This window comes from Hyaena hyaena, unplaced genomic scaffold (assembly GCF_003009895.1).
Source record: "Hyaena hyaena isolate Hyena2069 unplaced genomic scaffold, ASM300989v1 scaffold_9, whole genome shotgun sequence".
Classification (NCBI taxonomy): domain Eukaryota; kingdom Metazoa; phylum Chordata; class Mammalia; order Carnivora; family Hyaenidae; genus Hyaena; species Hyaena hyaena.
In genome coordinates this window covers 2080926-2101644 of record NW_024080641.1, presented here as the reverse complement: position 1 = coordinate 2101644, position 20719 = coordinate 2080926, and the positions used below count along the sequence as shown (strand labels likewise).

The following is a 20719-nucleotide window of genomic DNA, read 5'->3' as shown; positions in this document are numbered from 1 at the left end:
TTTAGACAACCAGATAAATCTTTATTTGCCCCTTGGTACTGTGGCCTTTTCCTTCGGTTCCCTCGGAACCTGCCTTTGTGACAGCGGGCTCTGGGACAGCCGACTCTCTGGAACCCCGTCATGTGGGGCAGCGGACTTGTCCGCGCGGAGCCAGGACTTTATGGAATCCATCACCGTCCCATACCGAAAGCAAAGGACGCTGGGGGAAGGTGGGGTGCAAATAGCGGAACCAGATGAGGTCCTGAGTGAGGGACACCCCCCCCAGCCTCCCCATATTTGATCTTATTCTAACAATGACCCGAGTTGCGCCACCCTAAGTAAGCCCCACGCCCTTTTCTAAGCCCCACCCCCCAATGGACCCACACCGGCTTTAAGAAGTTGGTGACCCCGCCCCTCGCTCCAAACCCTGCCTTCTTCAGGGGGCCTCTCACGCAGTGGTGAAGCCCATTATCAGAAACACAAAGCCCCAGGTCAGCATCTTTAACAAAAAGCTTCTCGGCTCGTTTTCAGGCTTCGGACACTCTGACCGACTGAGGGATCCCAACCGCTGGTTCTGGGTTCCAGTGTTGGGTTTCGGTATCTCTTCAATGACTCTTTCAGGCAACACTGAGAGAGAGAGAAGGAGCAGTCCTGGGAGGGCACCTGGGAGGGCCCGCTGTGGCCCAGGCAAGCTGTCTCCCCCCCAACCTTCCCCAAGAGCCAGGCCTTCCAGGAGATAATCACGCCCCTCGGGGCCTGAAGACGGGTCACTGGGAGGGAGGACACACACACACACAGGGGCAGGAAGCCACACCCCCGTGGCCTGAAACCTGAAACCGCACGCCAATAGGAAGTTATGCCCCCAGGCCACGCCCTGAAGCTGACTGTCCCCCAAACCCAGAACCCTATATTCAACACTTCTGTCGACTCCCTGGCACTGACCTGTGACTTGAAAATGGATGACGGTGGCTGGGCCGGATCGCACAGTGCCCAACTCGCAGCGGTAGTTACCTGCATCCTCTGGCTTCACCAGTCGTTTGGTCATTGTGGGCCGTCTCCCCTTGTACAGCAAGGTCTCAGAATTGCTTCCCCAAACCTAGACCCAAGCTCAATGTGTCACAGAGGCCTGGGGAATTCAGGACTTGGGGTAGTCCAAGTGTGAGGGCATCACGGGACCTCAGTGGGGGGAGACGGGAGTCCAGGGTACACTGGTAAGGGCATGGGATCCCCAGGGATCAGTAGAATTCAAACCTGGAAGGTCATGGGTCATAGGGATTGTGGGAACAAGTCTGTGGATACAGGGGTCGGGAGCTCACACTAGTCTAAAGGACTTGGGGGTGAAGGGCCCCACCCTGTAAAAGCTGTAATTGGTCAGGCCTTCAGATAATTTATGCCAGTTGAGCTCACAGTCCAGAATCATGTCTTCCTTCTCATGGACGTTGATTTGGCGCACTGGGGACAGGGGGATAAGGTCAGGTGCTTCTTCAAGTTTCTCCGCCCTCCCTCAACTCCCTCTACTTGGTTTTGGCCCCGCCTTTTCTGGTGGGCGGGCTCCAGTCTCCGCCCTCTATAGGCCCAGTCTCTCCTCTGACTCCACCCGTCTTGCGCCAACCCCACCAGCGGGTCCCAGTCTCTCACCCCCGCAATCTCTGGATTTTCTACAAGCGTGAAGCTGCTTTTTACAGTTACTGCACCAGATCAGAAGCTGCAACATTGTACCTGAAGGGGCAGGATCATGGCTGTATTCGCCCTGAGAGACGAAGCTGCACGGAGAGGGCAGGGTCAAAGTCTGGGGCGGGGTCAGGTGCCTAAACCCTGGAGGTCAGCCTCAGGGGCGGGGCTGGAAGACAATCCTGCCGCTAGAGGGATCCAACCAGGCGCCGTAAAGAGCGCACAGTGAATGTGACCCGCTGCCCAGCAAGTCCTCGGTGTAGGACTCTTGGGGACCAGGAGCCTCTCAGACGTGGGGAATGAAGAACGGTCGGGACACAAAGCAAGAGGAGAAAGGCTGGGTATTCACGGGGCTACGAAGAGGGAAAGAAAGCTAGTTCACATAATCAGAACTCACCACATTTGTTGGGACAAAAATCTGCATCAGGAGTAAGAAAAACAATTAGTATCAGATTTCTAACCTAAAGGAGATGAGAGACGGGACGAAGGAATAGGTTGGGGTTTGGGCTCTTGGTTTGGAGGGAGGAAGGACCCATTACCTGGATCTATCGGTCCAAGAGAGGACTGGGTATACAGGAGAGGTGAGGGGCTGGACATAGAGAAACAGGGGGGGTGGGGACAGAGACACTGGGACAGTTGGAGGAAGGGGCTGTGGTCCCTGATGGACTCCCTTCCTCCCTCACCCTTTCTTTGGAACCGAGCAATGTAGCCCTGAAAGGCTGCCTTTTCCAGAGTCAACATCCAGGAGAACTCCTTCACGAAAGTGTCATCTGAGAAGGAGCAGGGTGACACGGAGTGTTTCCCCTCCCCCTCTCCCCCCGGAGTGAGGTACAGGAAGTTTCCCTCTGTCTGAAGAGATTGGCATTCCATGTTTGGGACGTCTCAGGGAGGGACAATGAAATTGAATGACCACTTAATAATGCTGGCCGCTGAGCTAAGCGAGGGCTGGGTGCAGGCCCTGTTATGATTCATGTTACAGGAGACACCCTGGGGAATCCCTCCCTCAAGGCCACAGAGCTAGAGGAGGACCGGGCCAGAATTAGAACAGAGGAAGGTGGGCCCCAGAGCCACTACCAGACCCATCCTCACCAAAAATCATCACTCTAAAAGATTCTGGAGTCCCTCCCCTGGTCCCTCTGTGCATTTACCTGTTACACCGCTGTTTCTGATAAGTCTCACACTCCTCAAAAAACTCAACACTGACGTTTCCATTGTGGCCTCATCTAGAAGGATAGAGGGGACGCGGGGAGGGGAGACAGAAACTCAGATTCCAAGACTTAGTGTCTCATTGGCTCAGCTAGTGTTAAAAACTACAATACCCATGTGGCTACTGGGCAAGGCTAGGGCTCTAAAGAGATTGCCCGCCCGTTGCCTTCTGGGAGTTGTAGTTTTTTACATAAAATTGCAGGGTAAGGGGTAGAACAGTATATTGGCTAGCCCTGGGGAAGGCCTAGAATCTGCATCCCAGTCTTCTCCATTCACGAACCTACTAGACTCTGGCTCCAGCCCTTCCCTCCCTTACCCCCACCGCCACCGCCCCTAGCATCCTAGCCCCAAACTCCTTATTTCCCACAACGCTGGATTCCCTTACTCTACCCTGCCCTCACCGATAACCCCCATAAAGGTATCCTCTAAATATGGCAGATCCCGGAAATTCCTCACGGTTTGTCTTATCGTTTCCATCACTTCTCTGTGACGCTCGGGGGCAAGGTGGGTAGGCAGGTATTCCTTATCCAGGGAGTCCAGGGCGGCCAGGACCCTTCGATCACATATGACACAGCTCCGAGCAGAAAGCAGGCAGCCAGCTAGCGCCCCCACCAGGAGGAGCTGAGGATCCATTGTGGCGGGAGCTCTCAGTCCGCGCAGAACCCCAGAGAGGGTCCTCCCACCCCAAACGAGGAGGTGAACGCTAAGGGGAAATTTCGAAGCCCTCCCCCAAGACTAAACTCCCAGTTTGCAGGACATAGTCTTATCGTTAAGGAAATAAAGGAGTCTCGAGTCTCGAGTCCCGAGGCACCCTAAACAGCCGCTGCCCGACCTTGAACTTGAATGTTGCAGCCGAAGAGCCGAATACAGGCTGAGGGCTTTTAGAAGGGACGAGCAGGCGACGGTCTTCCACCGGATTTCCCAAGACCGAAAATAAGGACGTTGTTGGAGCGAGGGTGAAGTTCGACACGTGATGTGGAGAGCTTTATGACTGGAGGCAGGGTCACCTTTCACCCCGATCCAGAAGGAATTCCCACAGCCTCCCCCTTCTACATTACTACCTGGGACCCCTATGACCCTAGAGATATCCCAGGGAGTTTCCTTTGGCCCCGCCCATAAACCCAACTCTGAGTCTGATTGGACGGCAACAAAGGGAGGTTCCACCTATGGTTCCAGGATAACGCCTTGGTGGCCACCTCCTCTCAGACTAGAACTTTCATCCGGTGCTCTCAGATGAGGCCCTGGGATGGTTGCTTAGGGTGGAGGGGGCTGGGGCTCAGACTCTTGAGTCTGGACGAATGAGAAGGGCCTGAGCCTAGCCCCTGGATGCTGGGATGGGAGATGGCTGGGGGCTGCCTTTAGGTCTGATGGAGGGGCGGTGTGGATCCCCAATCCCTGGCTCTTAACCCTGCTCCAGGTCCCAACACGGGTGTCCTGGTTTGGTTAGCCCCGGTTGGCTCCTGACCCCACTATTTGTGTTCAACCTTTGCCTCTGCCCCCAACACTCTCTGGGACAGGAAAAGACCAGAGGAACCCCACTGGAAGAGTGGGGACAGGGGTCATTGAGGGGACCAGACCGGGGGAGAGATTTAAATAGGACTGGCCCAAGGGGCGCCTGGGTGGCTTAGTCGGTTAAGCGTCCGGCTTTCGCTTAGGTCATGATCTCGCGGTTCGTGGGTTCGAGCCCCGCGTCGGGCTCTGTGCTGGCTGCCAGCTCAGAGCCTGGAGCCTGTTTCAGTCTGTGACTCCCTTTCTCTCTGACCCTCCCCTGCTCACGCTGTGTCTCTCTCCTCTCCTAAAAATAAATAAATAAATAAATAAGTAAATAAATAAATAAATTAATTAAATAAATAAATAGGACTGGCCCTACCCACTCCTTGATTTGGGAATTACATCTCAGCCAGGTGACCCTGCCACCACGAAGGGACCCAGTTCCCAGTGTCTCCTTCTAGGCCAGGAGACCAGGCCCAGAACTCTCCACTCAGGAGACCAAAACTCAGGATCAGATGGGAGGAAATGAACTTGATATATTGACAACCAGATAAAACTTTATTTGGGCTTTCGTCTTGTGGACTTTTCCTTTGGAACTTTTGAAACTTTTGGAACCTGGCTCTGTGGAGGCTGGCTCTGGGAAACCTTGCCCTGTGGCAGCGGGCTCCGTGGAGGCTGGCTCTGGGAAACCTTGCCCTGTGGCAGCGGGCTCCGTGGAGGCTGGCTCTGGGAAACCTTGTCCTGTGGCAGCGGGCTCCGTGGAGGCTGGCTCTGGGAAGCCTTGTCCTGTGGCAGCGGGCTCCGTGGAGGCTGGCTCTGGGAAACCTTGCCCTGTGGCAGCGGGCTCTGGGATAGCCGACTCTCTGAAACCTCATCTGGTGGAGCAGCTGCCTTGTCGGTGTGGCCCCAGGAGTTTAAAAATTCGAGCACCTTCTCAGACTGAAAGCAAAGTACGCTGAGGGAGGGGAGGGTGCAAAAAGCAGAACCTGATTGGTCCTGAGTTAGGGTAACCCACCCCAACTTCCGTATATTTCTTCGTTTTCTAGCAATGACCCAAGCTTCACCCACCTAAGTAAGCCCCACCCTGTTTTCTAAGCCCCGCCCCCAAAGGACCCCATCCTGCTTTATGAAGTGGAGAACCCGCCCCTCACTCCAAGCCCTGCCTTCTTCAGACCTTGGCTCACCCAGTGACAAAGCCCAATATCAGCAGGAAGAAGCACCAGATCAGCAGCCCTATTAGACGGTTTCTCTGCACATTCTTTGGCTTTGGACACTCCGAGGGCTCTTGGGCTGGGGACAGGTCATCCCCGATTTCCTCCTCTGCCTCAGTAACAATGGCCGGTGATGACATTCCAATGGTTGGGGACTGGGTTTCAATGCTTAATGACTTTGTTCCAGTGGTTGATGTCCGGGTTACAAAGGTTGAAGACTTGGACATTGGCTGGACAATGATTCTTTGAGGCAACACTGAGAGAGGAGAGGGAAAGACAGTCCTAAGAGGCCCAAAGGGCCCGCCATGATGCCGGCAAGCTCTGTCCACTCCCACCTTCCCCCAACACCCAGGCCTTCCAGGTGATAATCACACCCCTCACTGCCTGAAGCCCGATCAATGTGGCGGGGGGCCTCACCCAGGGCAGGAAGCCACATCTCCTTGGTATGAAAACACACCGTGATGGGAAGTTTTAACCTACAGGCCACAATCCGGAAGCTGACTGCCCCCCCACCCCCGTGCCAGGACCCTGAATTCCACACTTCTGTCAAATCCCCAGCACTAACCTGTGACTTCAAAACGGATGAACGAGACTGGACCCGATCTTTCGGTGCCCAGCTCGCAGCGGTAGTTACCTGCGTCCTCTCGCCGCACCAGGGGCTTGGCCAGGGCTGGCCGTTTTCCCTGGTACATCAAGGTCTCAGAATTGCTCCCCCAAACCTAGACCCAAGCTCAAGGAGTCATAGAGGCCTGGGGAATTCAGGCCTGGGAAAGTACAGGGGTGAATCATCACGGGACCTCAGTGGGCGGGGAGACGGGAGTCCAGGGTATACTGCCAAGGGCATGGGAACGCTGGGGATCAGCAGAAGTCAAACCTGGTAGATCATGGGTCGTGGGGATTGTGGGAACAAGGCTGTGGTTACAGAGGTCGGGGCTCACAGAAGCCTAATGGACTTGGGGTTGAAGGGCCCCACCCTGTAAAAGCTGTAATTGGTCACGCCTTCAGCTATTGTATGCCAGTCGAGCTGACAGTCCAGGTTCATGTCATCCTTTTCATAGACGCTAATTCGGCGCACTGGGGAGAGAGGGTTAAGGTCGGGGGTGGGGGGGCTTCTTCAACGTTTCTGGGCCACCCTCAACTCCCTCCCACTTGTTCTCCTCCCTGCCTTTTCCTCCGGGCCGACTTAGGCTCCGCCCCTCTCGCGCAACACCCCTCCAGCGGGCCCCAGGTCTCTCACCCCCGCAATCTGTGGACTTTGGACAACTTTTGGTGTGCATCGTGCAATTATCGCAATACCTCAGAAGCTGCAACAACCTACCTGAAGAGGCATGAACAAGGCTGTGTTTGCCCTGAGAGACGAGGCTACACGCGGAGGGCAGGGCCAAGGTCTGGGGCGGTGTCAGTTGCTGAATGCCTAGCGGTGAGCCTAAGGGGCGGGGCTAGAAGGCAGTCCGGCCGGAAGAGGGATCTAACCAGGCTCAGTGAAGAGCACACGGAGAATAGGCCCCGCAGGGCGGGGGCAAGACCTGGGCAGGAATGAGGGATAGCAAACCAGCTCCCATCATCCGGACTCACCACATTTGTTCGGACAAAAACCTGCCTCAGAAGAAAGAAAAAAAAAATTATCAGATTTCAAAGGTAAAGGATATGAGAGAGGGGGCTAAAGAAGAGGTGGGGGGTTGGGGTCTTGGGTTGGAGGGAGGAAGGACCCAGCTTCCTGGATCTCTGGGCCCAAGGGGGAACGAGGTCAGGAGAGGTAATAGGATAGACATAGACAAGCAGGGGGCTGGGGACAGGGACCCTGGGACAGTTGGAGGAAGTGGCTGAGGTCCCTGATGGACTCCCATCTCCCCTCACCAGGTTTTAGGAACCGAGTTACATTGCGCCAAAACGATTCCTTTTCCCGAGTCAACATCTTGGAGAACTCCTTCAAGAAAGTGTCACCTGGAAAGCAGCAGGGTGACAGGGTGTACTCTCCATCCCCCACTCACCCAGGAGTGAGGTACACGCAGCTTGTCTCTCTCTGACGAGGCTGGCAATTCACGTTGGGACCTTCTCAGGGAGAGACAATGAAATTGATGACCACTTAACATGCTGGCCACTGAGCTAAGCGACAGCCTGGGGCCAGGCACTGTTATGATCCATTTTAGAGGCGGCAAACCTGGGAAATCCTCCCTCAAGGCCACACAGCTAAGGGATGACTTGGACGGATTTTGAACCTGGGCAGTTTGACCCATTTACCTGTTAAACCACGGTTTGTGATCATTTTCAGACTCCTCAGAAAACTCGTGGATGCCATTCTCATTGTGACATCATCTGGAGGGACACAGGGGATGAGGGAAGGGGAGATAGAACCTCAGATTGCAAGCTTTATGGTATCATTGGCTCAGCTAGTGTTAAAAACTACAATACCCATGTGGCTACTGGGCAAGATGGGGCTGAAAAGAGATTGCCCCCGTTGCCTTCTGGGAGTAGTAGTTTTTTACGTAAAATTGAAGGATAAGGGGTAGGGGAACACAGTATTTCCCAACCCTGGGAAGGCCTGGATTCTGCTCCCAACCTTCTGCATTCCCGAACCAAGTTGAATCTGCCTCCAGCCCTTTCCGCCAGACCTCTCCCCCCCCACCCCCACCCCCCCCCGCCGCAGCAATCCTAGCCCTAGACCCCTCCTTTCCCCAGAGCCAGCGTTCCCATGCCCCACCAGGCCCTCACCGACAATCCTATCATAGGTTGGCTTTAAATCTGGCAGATCTTTGAAATTCTCCAGGGTTTGTCTTATCTTTTTCATCACTTCTTGCTGACGCCCTCGCCCAATGTGGGTAGGCAGGTAATCCTTTTCCAAGGAGTTCAGCGCCAATTCGACCTTAGGATCACATAATATACAGCCCCGGGCAGGAAGCAGGCACCCGACTAGCGCCCCCACCAGGAGGGCTAGTTGAGGACCCATTGCCGCCAGAGCTCTCAGTCTGTGCAGAACGCCAGGAAGAATCCTTCTACCCCACACCGTCAAGGTGATCACAAATGGGACAAAAGCTGTTCCTCGAGACTAAGACCCACAATTTGCAGAGCTCCCACTTCTCGGTTAGGAAACCGAGGAGTCCGGAGTCCCAATGCACCCTGAACAGCCGCTGTCCGCCCTTGAACTTGAATGTCGTCCGCTCGAATACTACTAGGATTCACTGAAGAGAGGAACCCAGGCGGAGGGCATTGAGCAGGGCCCAGCAGGCCGCGTCCTTCCACTCTATCGTGCCACGACTAAAATTAAGGATGTGGTTGGAGCGAAGCTGACGCTGGCCACGTGATGTGGACAGCCTTTGACCTGAGTGACCCTCGAGGGCCACCTCAATCTACAAGGAAATCCCACAGCCTCCAACTTCTACCTTCGTACATGGGCCCCCCCGGACTTCCCTAGAGACGCTCCCAGGGAGTTTCTCTGGCCCCGCCCACAAACCCAACTGTGAGTCTGATTGGACCGCAACAAAGGGAGGCTCCGCCTATGGTTCCAGGATAAAGCCGACTGTCTCCTCTCAGACAAGAATTTTCATCTCATCATCCCAGATGAGGTTCCTGAGTGGTCCGGTTGGGGTGCAGGGGGTGGGGCTCAGACTAATGAGTCTGGGCAGAGGAGAAGGAAGGGAGCCTAACTCCTGGCTGCTGATACGGGAGAAGGCTGGGGACTGGGGTCTTGGATTTGATGGAGGAGGGGTGTCGACCCCCTGGTCCCCGGTTTTTACCCTGCTTCGGGTCCCGACAGCACCCCGGGGCCCTGCTCCATTGACCCTGGTTGGATCCTGACCCCGTTCTTCCTGTTCAGGCTTTGCCTGGCCTCAGCTCCCAGCACTGACTCGGGGACAGGAAAAGGCCAGAGGACCCCAGCCTACTGGAAGAGCGGAGAGGGGGCATCCTATGAGGGGACAGGCCTGGGGGAGGGGATCTGGGTAGGACTAGCCCTTCCCTATTCCTTGAATTGGGAATTACATCTCTCAGGTGGCCCTGCCATGATGATGGGATCCGGTTTCCCAGTCTCTCCTTCTGGAACTGGAGACCAGCCTGAGACCTCCCCTCGGGAAATCAAGAGTCCAAAAGACAGCGGAGGGAATGAGTCCTATATTTAGGCAACCCGATAAATCTTTTATTTTTCACTTAGTACTATGGCCTTTTCCTTTGGAACATTCAGAACCTTTGTTACTTGGGGGTGTGAAAGCTGACCCTGGACATCTGGTCACAGGTCACAGCACTGACCTTGACTTGAAAATGGACTATTGGGGCTGGGCCGGATCGCACAGTGCCCAACGCACAGCGATAGTTACCTGCATCCTCTGGTCTCACCAGGGTCTTGGTCAGGGCTAGCCATTTCCCCTTGTACACCAAGGTCTCTGAATTGCTCCCCCAAACCTAGACCCAAGCTCAGGGGTCACAGAGGCCTGGGGAATTCAGGGCTTGGGCTAGTGCAAGTGTGAGAGCATCACAGGGACTCAGTGGGGGGAGATGGGAGTCCAGAGTATACTAGTAAGGGCATGGGGTCCCCAGGGATTGGTAGAAGTCAAACCTGGTAAGTCACTCACGGGACATAAGAATTGTGGGAACATGGCTATGGATACAGGGGTCAGTGGTTCACAAAATTCTAAAGGACTTGGGGTTGAAGGGCCCCACCCTGTAAAAGCTGTAATTGGTCCTGCCTTCAGATGGTTTATGCCAGTTGAGCTCACAGCCCAGGACCATGTCTTCCTTTTCATGGACATTGATTTGGTGCACTGAGGACAGGAGTTACTGTGGGATAGTCTCTTTCAGTTCCTGGCCCTCTGTCAAGTTCCTCCTGCTTTCTCTAGGCTCCCCTTTCCTGGTGGGCAGGCTTCAGTCTCAGCACGCTCTAGACTCCAGCTTTCCTCTGCCCGTCTTGCCCCGACCCCTCCGGGAAGCTCTAGCTCTCAGAACCCTGCGATCTCTGGACTTGCCACAAACCTAAAGCTGCTTTTTGGAGTTACTGCACCAGATCAGAAGCTGCAACTTTGTATCTGAAGGCGCAGGATCAAGCCTGTATTTGCACTGAGAGAGGATGCAAACGGAGAGGGCAGGGCCAAGCGCTGGGTTGGGTCAGGTGCAGAATCCCTAGGAATCAGCCCAAGGGGCGGGGCTAGATGGGGGTCCTGCCAGAAGAAGGATCTAACCGGGCTCAGGGAAGAGCACACAGAATATGCCCTCCTGCCCATTAAGTCTGCAGTGCTAAGGACTTTTGGGGACCAGGAACCTCTCAGACTGGGGAATGAAGAACCATCCAGACCCAAAGCAAGAGGAGAAATGTTGGGCATTTACAGGTCACATTTGAGAGGTAGAGGCCAGCTCCCATAACCCAGATTCACCACATTTGTTAGGACAAAAATCTGCCTAAGAAAAAAGAATAATGATCAGATTCCTAAGTTAAAGAGGCTGAAAGAGGGTGCGAAGTAATCGTTTGGGTTTGGGCTCTTGGGTTGGAAGAAGGACTCGGGTTCTGGATCTCTGTGTCCAGGGGAGAACAGGGTTGAGAGAGGTGAGAAGCTGGACATAGAAAGCAGGGTCCTGGGGACAGGGACCATGGGACTGATGCGAGAAGAGGCCGTGGTCCCTGGGGATTCCCATCTTCCCCCACCCTTTCTTTGGACCCACATGAGGTAGCTCTGAAAAGTTTCCTTTTCCCACATGAACATCTTGGAGAACTCATTCACAAAAGTGTCATCTGGGAAGGTGCAGGGTGACACGGATTCCGTTCCCTCCTCCCCACCTCTGTCTGAAGAGACTGGCATCACAGCTGAGGCCTTCTCAGAGAGGGACAGTGACATTGAATGACCACTTAAAAATGCTGGCCATGAAGCTACGCATTGCCTGGCAGGCAGGCACTGTAAGGATCCTTTTTAAAGGAAAGAGAGCAGTGAAATTCCTCTCTAAGGCCACACAGCTAGGGGATGAGGGGGCTGGAATTTGATCGGAGGCAGATGGCCCCTGAGCCACTACCAGACCCATCCTCACCAAAACTCGTTTCTCTGAAAGATTCTGGAGCCCCTCCCTTGACCCCTCTGTGCATTTAGCCGGCTACACCGCCATTTCAGTTAAGTCTCACACTTGTCATTAAACTCAAGTTGGGGCGCCTGGGTGGTTCAGTTGGTTAATCCTCTAACTTTGGCTCTGGCCATGATCTCACTACTCATGAGTTTGAGCCCCGTGTCAGGCTCTGTGCTGACAGCTCAGAGACTGAACCCTGATTCTCGTGCTGTGTCTCCACCTCTCTCTGCCTATGCTCCATTCATGCTCTATCTCTCACACAAACAAACAAACAAAACAATAAAAATGTTAAAAACAAAGTAAAAAGGAAAATTCAAGACTGACCTTTCCTTTGTGGCCTCATCTGGAGGGACACGGGAAATGTGGGAAGGGGAGATAGAACCTCAGGTTCTAAGCCTTAAGGTCTCATTGGCCCAGCTGGTGTTCAAAACTACAATACCCATGCGGCACTGGGCAAGGCTAGGGCTGTAAGGGGATCGCCACTCCGTTGCTTTCTGGTAGTTGTAGTTTTTTACATAAAGTTGCAGGGTAAGGGGTATGGGAACAGTGTATTGGCTAGCCTGGGGGAAGATCTAGAATTTGCATCCCAGCCCTCTCCATTCATGAAACCCAGTAGACGCTGTCTCCGGCCCTTCCCTCCCGTCCCCCGACTGCCTCTGCCCCCAGCATCCTAGCACCAGACTCCTGCTTTCCCAAGACCCTGGATTCCCACGCTCTACCCTGCCCTCACCGATAACCTCCATAAAGGTATCCTCTAATTATGGCAGATCCCAGAAATTCCTCATGGTTTGTCTTATCTTTTGCATCACTTCTCTGTGACGCCCGGGGGCAAGGTGGGTAGGCAGGTATTCCTTGTCCAAGGAGTCCTGCGTTGCCACGACCCTTTGATCACTTAGGATACAGCTCTGGGCAGGAAGTAGGAAGTAGGCAGTTGGCTAGCGCCGCCCACAGGTGGGCTATTTGAGGATCCATTGGAGCGAAAGCGCTCAGTCCACGCAGGACCGTCCTCACGGAGGAGATCGCCACCCTCCCACCTCACAGAGGTGATCGCTAAGGGGAAAGAAGTTCATCCCTGAAACTAAGACTCCCAGTTTGCAGGACACAGTCATTTTTTATAATTGTTTTAGTGTTTGTTTATCTTTGGGAGAGAGAGAGAGAGAACGAGCATGGGAGGGGCACTGATAGAGGAGACACAGAATCCGAGGCCAACTCCAGGCTCCAAGCTGTGAGCACAGCGCCCGCCACTGGGGCTGGAACCCACGACGCGCGAGATCATGACCTGAGCCCAAGTCACATGCTCAACCAACTGAGCCACCCAGACGCCCCTGAAGGGCATCTTATCTCTAAGGAAATAAAATAGTCCGGAGTCCCGATGCATTCGAAGCAGCGGATTCCTGACCTTGAACTTGATTCCTGACCTTGAACTTGAAAGTTGTAGCTGAAGAGCCAAAGCAGTTTGAGGACGTTTGAAAGGCAAGATCTTCCACTCCATTTCCCAGACTGAAATAAGGATGTTGTTGGGGTGGGGGAGAGTTGGTCGCGGTTATGTGGAGAGCTTTATGACTGGAGCCAGGGTCACCTTTCACCCTAATCTACAAGGAATCCCCAAAGCCTCCCCCTTCTACTTACTACCTGGGACTCTGACTTCCCTAGAGATACTCCCAAGTTTCCTTGGCCCCGTCCACAAACCCAATTCTGAGTCTGATTGGACCGCAACAAAGTGAGGCTCCGCCTATAATTCCGGGATACGGTGGAGGCGGCCGCCCAGTCTCAGACTAGAACTTTCACCTGGTCCACTGAGATTAGGCCCTCATTAGTGGGGTTTGGATGGAGGGGACTGGAGATCTGCCTCCTCAGTCTGGGTGGAGGAGAACGGTGGGCACCTAGCTTCTGGGTGCTGGGATGGGAGATTGCTGGGGACCGGCTCCTGGGTTGACAGAGGAAGGGTATGCGCCCCTGAGTCCCCAGTCCTTATCCTGCTTCAGCTCCCAACAGCACCCCGGGGCCCTGGCTCCGTTGGCCCTGGGGTTCCTGACCCCGCTGTTCTGTCAGCCTTTGCCTCTGCCCCAGCTCCCAGCCCTGAGTGGGGGACAGGAAAAGTCCAGAGGAACCCCGCTGGAAGAGTGTGTAGCGGAGGCCCTTGAGGGGACCGGACCTGTGCAAGGGCTCTAGGTAGGAGCTTCCTCACTCCTTGACGGGAGAATTACATCTCAGCCACACGGCCCTGGCACCACGAAGGTACCCAGTTCCCAGTGTCCTTCTAGGACAGGAGACCAACCCCAGAGCTCTCCTCTTGGGAAATCAAAACTCAGGATCAGACGGGAGGAGATGAATCTGATATATAGACATCTGGATAAATCTTTATTTTGCGCCTTTGTACTGAGGCCTTTTCCTTCGGTACCTTCAGAACCTAGCTCTCCGAAAGCCGGATCTGTGACAGCGGGCTCTGGGACAGCCGACTCTCTAGAACCTAGTCTTGTGGGGCGGCGGCTTTGTCTGTGCCAAACAGGAGTTTATGGAATCGATCACCGTCCCATACCGAAAGTATAGTACACTGGTGGAGGGTGGCGTGCAAATAGCGGAACCAGATTAGGCACTGAGTTAGGGACGCCCATCCCAACCTCCCTATATTTGATCCTTTTTCTAGGAGTGACCCAAATTTCGCCCACCTAAGTAAGCCCCACCCTGTTTTCTAAGCCCCGCCCCCAAAGGACCCCATCCTGCTTTAGGAAGTGGAGAACCCGCCCCTCACTCCAAGCCCTGCCTTCTTCAGCATTTGGCTCACCCGGTGACAAAGCCTGCTATCAGCAGGAAGACGCACCAGATCAGCAGCCCTATCAGACGGCCTCTCTGCACATTCTTTGAACACTCTGAGGGCTCGTGGGTTGGGGACAGGTCATCCCCGATTTCCTCCTCTGCCTTGGTTCCAATGATTGACGGCTGGGTTACAAAGGTTGAAGACTTGGACACTGGCTGGACAATGATTCTTTGAGGCAACACTGAGAGAGGAGAGGGAAAGAGCTGTCCTGAGAGGCCCCAAGGGCCCGCCGTGGCGCCGGCAAGCTCTCTCCACTCCCACCTTCCCCCAACGCCCAGGCCTTCCAGGTGATAATCACACCCCTCACTGCCTGAAGCCCGATCAATGTGGCGGGGGGCCTCACCCAGGGTAGGAAGCCATACCTCCTTGGCATGAAACCACACCCCGACAAGAAGTTGTTTTTGTTTTTTTTTTTTTAACCTCTGAGAGAGAGACAGCATGAGCAGGGGAGGGTCAGAAAGAGAGGGAGATACAGAATATGAAAAAGACTGCAGGCTCTGAGCTAGATGTCAGCACAGAGCCCGACGCGGGGCTCGAACCCAGGATCCGTGAGATCATGACCTGAGCCGAAGTCAGACACTCAACTGACTGAGCCACCCAGGCGCCCTCCTGAAGGCAAGTTTTAACCCGCAAGCCACGCCCAGAAGCTGACTGTCCCCCAACCCCGGGACCCTGAATCCCACACTCTCTTGACTTTGCAGCACTGACCTGTGACTTGAAAATGGATGATGGTGGCTGGGCTGGATCGCACAGTGCCCAACTCGCAGCGGTAGTTACCTGCATCCTCCGGCCTCACCAGGGGCTTGGTCAGGGTGGGCCGTTTCCCCTTGTACAGCAAGGTCTCAGAATTGCTCCCCCAAACCTAGACCCAAGCTCAAGGGGTCACAGAGGCCTGGGGAATTCAGGGTTTTGGGTAGTCCAGGGGTAAGATCATCACGGGACCCCAGTGGGGGGGATATAAGAGTCCAGGGTATACTGGTAAGGGCACAGGGTCCCCAGAAATCGGTAGCACTGAAACCTGATAGGTCATGGGTCATAGGGATTGTGGGAACACCGTGTGGATACAGAGGTCGGGGCTCACAGAAGCCTAAAGGACTTGGGGTTGAAGGGCCCCACCCTGTAAAAGCTGTAATTGGTCAGGCCTTCAGATAATTTATGCCAGTTGAGCTCACAGTCCAGGATCATGTCTTCCTTCTCATGGACGTTGATTTGGCGCACTGGGGAGAGGGAGTTAAGGTCAGGTGCTTCTTCAAGGTTCCTGGCCCTCAACTCCCTCCCCTGGGTCTCAGATCCGCCTTTTCCGGTGGGCGTCCTCCAGTCTCCGCCCTCTCTAGACTGCAGCTCTTCTCTGGCTCCACCCCTCTCACAACAACTCTTCCGGCTGACTCCAGGTCTCTCACCCCCGCAATCTCTGGACTTTCGACAGATGTAATTGTCCTGGACACAATTTTTGCACCACAGTAGACGCTGCAACATCGTACCTGAAGGGACATGAACAAGGCTATATTCGCCCTGAGAGACTAGGCTCAACGAAGAGGGCAGGGTCAAGGTCTGGGGCGGAGTCAGGTGCCTAATCCCTCGAGGTCAGCCCAAGGGGCGGGGCTAGAAGGCAATCCTGCCGCAAGAGGGATCTAACGAGGCTCAGTAAAGAGTGCAAATAGAATGTGACCCGCTGCCCAGTTAAGTCCTCAGTGCGGAAGGATCTGGAGACCAGGAACTTCTCAGACTTGGAAAATGAAGAACAATGGAGACCCAACACGGGAGGAGACAGGCTGGGTATTAACCCGGCGAGGATAAGGAAGAGAAGATCAGCTCCAGTAATCCAGACTCACCACATTTGTTGGGACATAAATCTGCCTCAACAGAAAAAAAAAAAAAAAAAAAAAAAAGATCAGATTTGTCAGCTCAAGGAGCTGAGAGAGGAGGCGAAGGAGTAGGTTGGAGTTTGGGCTCTTGGATTTGAGGGAGGAAGGACCCCGGTGTCTGGAACTCTCGATCCAAGGGAGGGCTGGTCTGGAGAGGTGAGGGGCTGGATAGAGAGAAGGAGGGGGCCGGGGACAGAGACCCTGGAGCAGTTGGAAGGGGCTGTGGTCCCCGACAGGCTCTCATCTTCCCTCACCCTGTTTTTGGAATTGATCAATATAGTGCTGAAATGCTTCCTTTTCCAGAGTCAACATCCAGGAGATCTCCCTCACGAAACGGTCATCTGAGAAAGAGCAGGGTGACACGGAGTGCTTCCCCCACCCCCACCCCCAGCCCCAGGAGTGAGGTACAGGAAGTTTCCCTCGTTCTGAAGAGATTGGCATTCCACGTTGGGGCCTTCTCAGGGAGGGACAATGAATTGAATGACCACTTAATGCTGGCCGCTGAGCTAACTGACGGCTGACGTGAAGGCAGTGTTATGATCCATTTTAGAGGCGACAAACCTGGGAAATCCCTCTCTCAAGGGCACACAGCTAGGGGATGACGGGCCTGGAATTTGAACCGAGGCAGTTTGGCTCCAGAGCCACTAACCAGACCCGTCCTCACCAAAAATAATTTCTCTGAAAGTTTCCAGAGCCCTTTCCTGGCCCCTCTGTGCATTTACCTGTTAAACGACTGTTTCTGACAAGTCTCACAGTCCTCAGAAAACTCACGACTGCCGTGTTCATTGTGGCGTCATCTGGAGGGATAGAGGGGATGCGGGGAGGGGAGACAGAACTTCAGAATCTAAATCTTAAGGTCTCATTGGCTCAGCTAGTGTTAAAAACTACAATACCCATGTGGCTACTGCGCAGGGGTAAGGCTGTAAAAGTATCGCCCGCCCGTTGCCTCTTGGGAGTTGTAGTTTTTGACTACAGGGTAAGGGAGAGAGGAACACAGTATTTCCTATCCTTGGGGAAGCCCTTGAATCTGCATCCCAGCCTCCTCCATTCAGGAACCTAGCCGACTCTACCTCCAGGTCTTCCTTCCCTACCTCCTTTGCCCCCGCCCCCCAACAATCTTAGCCCCAGACCCCTCCTTTTCCAGGACCCGCTATTTCCACGCTCTACCCTGCCCTCACCGATAACCCCCATAAAGTGAGGCTGTAAATCTGGCAGGTCCTTGAAATTCCTCACGGTTTGTCTTATCATTTCCATCACGTTCCTGCGACGCTCGGGCGCCATGTGGTTAGATAGGTATTCCGTATCCAAGGAGTCTAGGGCCGCCAGGACCCTTGGATCACATATGATACACCCCCGGGCAGGAAGCAGGCAGGAAGTTAGCGCCGCCACCAGGAGCGCAAGTTGAGGACCCATTGAGGCCAGAGCGCTCAGTCTGCGCCACACCCCGGGAGGGTCCCCCCTCCAAGACGGAGGAGGTGATCGCTAAGGGGAAAGAAGCCCTTCCCAATTAGACCCTCAATTTCCAGGGATCACACTTCTCGGTTAGGAAACCAAGATTTACCCTTAAGAACCCCTGCCCGACCTTGAACTTGAATGTTGTGCCCTCAAATACTACGGTTAGCTGAAGAGCCGGCTTCAGGCTTCAGGCTTTTAGAGGGGACGAGCAGGCTACGTTCTTCCACTCTATTTTCCCCCGACTAAAATTAAGGATGTTGTTGGAGCGAGGCTGAGGTTGGTCACGTGATGTGGAGAGCTTTATGACTGGAGTNTGTCTGGGCCATGGATGAAGACTTGGATATTGTCTGGGCCATGGATGAAGACTTGGACACTGTCTGGGCCATGGTTGAAGACTTGGACATTGTCTGAGCAGTGATTCTTTGAGGCAACACTGATAGAGGAGCAGGAAAGAGGAGTCCTGAGAGGGCCTAAGGGCCCGCTGTGGCCCAGGCAAGCTCTCTCCTCTCCAGCCTTCCCCAACACCCAGGCCTTCCAGGTGATAATCACACCCCTCACTGCCTGAAGCCCGATCAATGTGGCAGGGGATGCATCCAGGGCAGGAAGCCACACCCCAGTGGCTGGAAACCACACCATGATGGGAAGTTTTAACCCACAGGCCACGACCCTGATGCTGACTGCCCCCCAGCCCCATGACCCTGAATCCGACACTTCTGTCAACTCCCCAGCACTAACCTGTGACTTCAAAACGGATGATGGAGACTGGGCCTGATCTCTCAGTGCCCAACTCGCAGCGGTAGTTACCTGCATCCACTGGCATCATCATTCGTTTTATCACGGCGGGCTGTTTCCCCTTGTACATCAAGGTCTCAGAATTGCTCCCCCAAACCTAGACCCAAGCTCAAGGGGTCACAGAGGCCTGGGGAATTCAGGTCTGGGGAAGTACAGGGGTGAGATCATCACGGACCTCAGTGGGCAGGGAGACGGGAGTCCAGGGTATACTGCCAAGGACATGGGATCCTCGGGGATTAGCAGAAGTCAAACCTGGTAGATCATGGGTCGTGGGGATTGTGGGAACAAGACTGTGGATATTGAGGTCGGGGCTCACAGAAGCCTAAGGGCATCGGGGATGAAGGGCCCCACCCTGTAAAAGCTGTAATTGGTCACGCCTTCAGCTATTGTATGCCAGTCGAGCTCACAGTCCAGGATCATATTGTCCAGTTCACGGACGTTGATTTGGCGCACTGAGGAGAGGGGTTACGGTGAGGTGCTTCCTCATGGTCCCAGGACCTCCCTCAACTCCCTCCCACTTGTTCTCCTCCCTGCCTTTTCCTCCGGGCCGACTTAGGCTCCGCCCCTCTCGCGCAACACCCCTCCAGCGGGCCCCAGGTCTCTCACCCCCGCAATCTGTGGACTTTGGACAACTTTTGGTGTGCATCGTGCAATTATCGCAATACCTCAGAAGCTGCAACAACCTACCTGAAGAGGCATGAACAAGGCTGTGTTTGCCCTGAGAGACGAGGCTACACGCGGAGGGCAGGGCCAAGGTCTGGGGCGGTGTCAGTTGCTGAATGCCTAGCGGTGAGCCTAAGGGGCGGGGCTAGAAGGCAGTCCGGCCAGGCTCAGTGAAGAGCACACGGAGAATAGGCCCCGCAGGGCGGGGGCAAGACCTGGGCAGGAATGAGGGATAGCAAACCAGCTCCCATCATCCGGACTCACCACATTTGTTCGGACAAAAACCTGCCTCAGAAGAAAGAAAAAAAAAATTATCAGATTTCAAAGGTAAAGGATATGAGAGAGGGGGCTAAAGAAGAGGTGGGGGGTTGGGGTCTTGGGTTGGAGGGAGGAAGGACCCAGCTTCCTGGATCTCTGGGCCCAAAGGGGAACGAGGTCAGGAGAGGTAATAGGATAGACATAGACAAGCAGGGGGCTGGGGACAGGGACCCTGGGACAGTTGGAGGAAGGGGCTGAGGTCCCTGATGGACTCCCATCTTCCCTCACCAGGTTTTAGGAACCGAGCTACACTGCGCTGAAATCCTTCCTTTTCCCGAGTCAACATCTTGGAGAACTCCTTCAGGAAAGTGTCACCTGGAAAGCAGCAGGGTGACAGGGTGTACTCCCCATCCCCCACCCACCCAGGAGTGAGGTACACGCAGCTTGTCTCTGTCTGAAGAGCCTGGCATTTCACGTTGGGACCTTCTCAGGGAGGGACAATGAAATTGATGACCACTTAACATGTTAGCCACTGAGCTAAGTGAGGGCCTGCGGACGGGCACTATTATGATCCATTTTAGAGGTGGCAAACCTGGGAAATACCTCCCTAAAGCCCACACAGCTAAGGGATGAACAGGACGGAATTTGAACCTAGGCAGTTTGGCTCCAGAGCCAAAAGATTCTGGAGCCCCTCTCCTGGGCCATCTGTGCATTTACCTGTTAAACCACGGTTTATGATCATTCTCAGGCTCCTCCGAAATCTCCTAGATGCCATTCTCATTGTGGCATCATCTGGAGGGACACAGGGGATGAGGGAAGGGGAGATAAAACCTCAGATTGCAAGCTTTATGGTATCATTGGCTCAGCTAGTGTTAAAAACTACAATACCCATGTGGCTACTGGGCAAGATGGGGCTGAAAAGANAATTTCTTGAATACCTCTTTGGTACAAAAAGGTGATTTTATTAAAGCGGGCAGACAGGACCCGCGGGCAGGAAGAGCTGCACTGGGATGCTGGAGTGTAACTGGGTATATTCCTTGGACTTGGGGGAGGTAGAGTCAAAAGGGAAGTTTCCAAAGAGACTTGTACATGCTATAGACTCACAGATTACTGGAGCCTACTTATTGTCAAGCTAAGGTTGTTTTTCCCTCTAGCAAAGCATTAGTATTAAGACAGTAGGGGATTCCTGGAGAAATGTTCCATTTTGTATTTGCCCCGAGTATTTGTCAATGGTCTGCAGGTTATATGGAAATTTAGTTTTATCTGCCTTT

At 54.2% G+C, this 20719-nt stretch overlaps 3 protein-coding genes across 6 annotated transcripts; all 3 read right to left on the bottom strand.

Moving 5' to 3' along the window:
• Window positions 1-3: 3 nt before the first annotated feature.
• LOC120242158 (izumo sperm-egg fusion protein 1-like) lies at window positions 4-3527 on the bottom strand. Its single transcript, XM_039247698.1, has 9 exons — window positions 3258-3527; window positions 2799-2873; window positions 2334-2420; window positions 2048-2068; window positions 1618-1698; window positions 1331-1431; window positions 922-1075; window positions 432-606; window positions 4-199 (listed from the first exon to the last, which is right to left on the bottom strand). Exons 1-9 carry the CDS (start codon window positions 3487-3489, stop codon window positions 22-24), a joined length of 1104 nt encoding a protein of 367 aa, XP_039103629.1. The 5' UTR covers window positions 3490-3527; the 3' UTR covers window positions 4-21.
• Window positions 3528-4884: 1357 nt separating this feature from the next.
• Window positions 4885-20235, bottom strand: LOC120242098 (izumo sperm-egg fusion protein 1-like). Of its 3 annotated transcripts, XM_039247628.1 has the most exons (10): window positions 8616-8973; window positions 8271-8421; window positions 7800-7874; window positions 7416-7502; window positions 7134-7154; window positions 6796-6876; window positions 6532-6632; window positions 6124-6277; window positions 5532-5814; window positions 4885-5302 (listed from the first exon to the last, which is right to left on the bottom strand). In XM_039247628.1, exons 2-10 carry the CDS (start codon window positions 8344-8346, stop codon window positions 4906-4908), a joined length of 1275 nt encoding a protein of 424 aa, XP_039103559.1. In that variant the 5' UTR covers window positions 8347-8421; window positions 8616-8973; the 3' UTR covers window positions 4885-4905. The 3 variants fall into 3 exon arrangements, with proteins under 3 accessions (XP_039103559.1, XP_039103549.1, XP_039103567.1); XM_039247618.1 differs by having other exon boundaries at window positions 8271-8974; XM_039247636.1 differs by lacking the exons at window positions 7800-7874; window positions 8271-8421; window positions 8616-8973 and adding an exon at window positions 20166-20235.
• On the bottom strand, window positions 13922-18017 carry LOC120242180 (izumo sperm-egg fusion protein 1-like). 2 transcript variants are annotated; one of them, XM_039247723.1, is made up of 9 exons: window positions 17459-18017; window positions 17003-17077; window positions 16535-16621; window positions 16248-16268; window positions 15816-15896; window positions 15532-15632; window positions 15124-15277; window positions 14383-14596; window positions 13922-14151 (listed from the first exon to the last, which is right to left on the bottom strand). In XM_039247723.1, exons 1-9 carry the CDS (start codon window positions 17691-17693, stop codon window positions 14061-14063), a joined length of 1059 nt encoding a protein of 352 aa, XP_039103654.1. In that variant the 5' UTR covers window positions 17694-18017; the 3' UTR covers window positions 13922-14060. The 2 variants fall into 2 exon arrangements, with proteins under 2 accessions (XP_039103654.1, XP_039103663.1); XM_039247732.1 differs by having other exon boundaries at window positions 14419-14596.
• Window positions 20236-20719: the final 484 nt, after the last annotated feature.

Coding starts and splice junctions, on each gene's coding strand:
- LOC120242158 (XM_039247698.1), bottom strand. CDS start 3,489: ATGGATCCTCAGCTCCTCCTGGTGGGGGCGCTAGCTGGCTGCCTGCTT. Junction 1,076..1,330: donor CCAATTACAGCTTTTACAGG/GTGGGGCCCTTC, acceptor GCTTGGGTCTAG/GTTTGGGGAAGCAATTCTGA. Junction 200..431: donor ATAATGGGCTTCACCACTGC/GTGAGAGGCCCC, acceptor ACCTTCCCCCAG/CGTCCTTTGCTTTCGGTATG.
- LOC120242098 (XM_039247618.1), bottom strand. CDS start 8,505: ATGGGTCCTCAACTAGCCCTCCTGGTGGGGGCGCTAGTCGGGTGCCTG. Junction 7,155..7,415: donor AACTCGGTTCCTAAAACCTG/GTGAGGGGAGAT, acceptor CTTCTGAGGCAG/GTTTTTGTCCGAACAAATGT. Junction 6,633..6,795: donor AAAGTCCACAGATTGCGGGG/GTGAGAGACCTG, acceptor CTCTCTCCCCAG/TGCGCCGAATTAGCGTCTAT.
- LOC120242180 (XM_039247723.1), bottom strand. CDS start 17,693: ATGGGTCCTCAACTTGCGCTCCTGGTGGCGGCGCTAACTTCCTGCCTG. Junction 16,622..17,002: donor CAGAAACAGTCGTTTAACAG/GTAAATGCACAG, acceptor GCTCTTTCTCAG/ATGACCGTTTCGTGAGGGAG. Junction 16,269..16,534: donor TGATCAATTCCAAAAACAGG/GTGAGGGAAGAT, acceptor CTGTTGAGGCAG/ATTTATGTCCCAACAAATGT.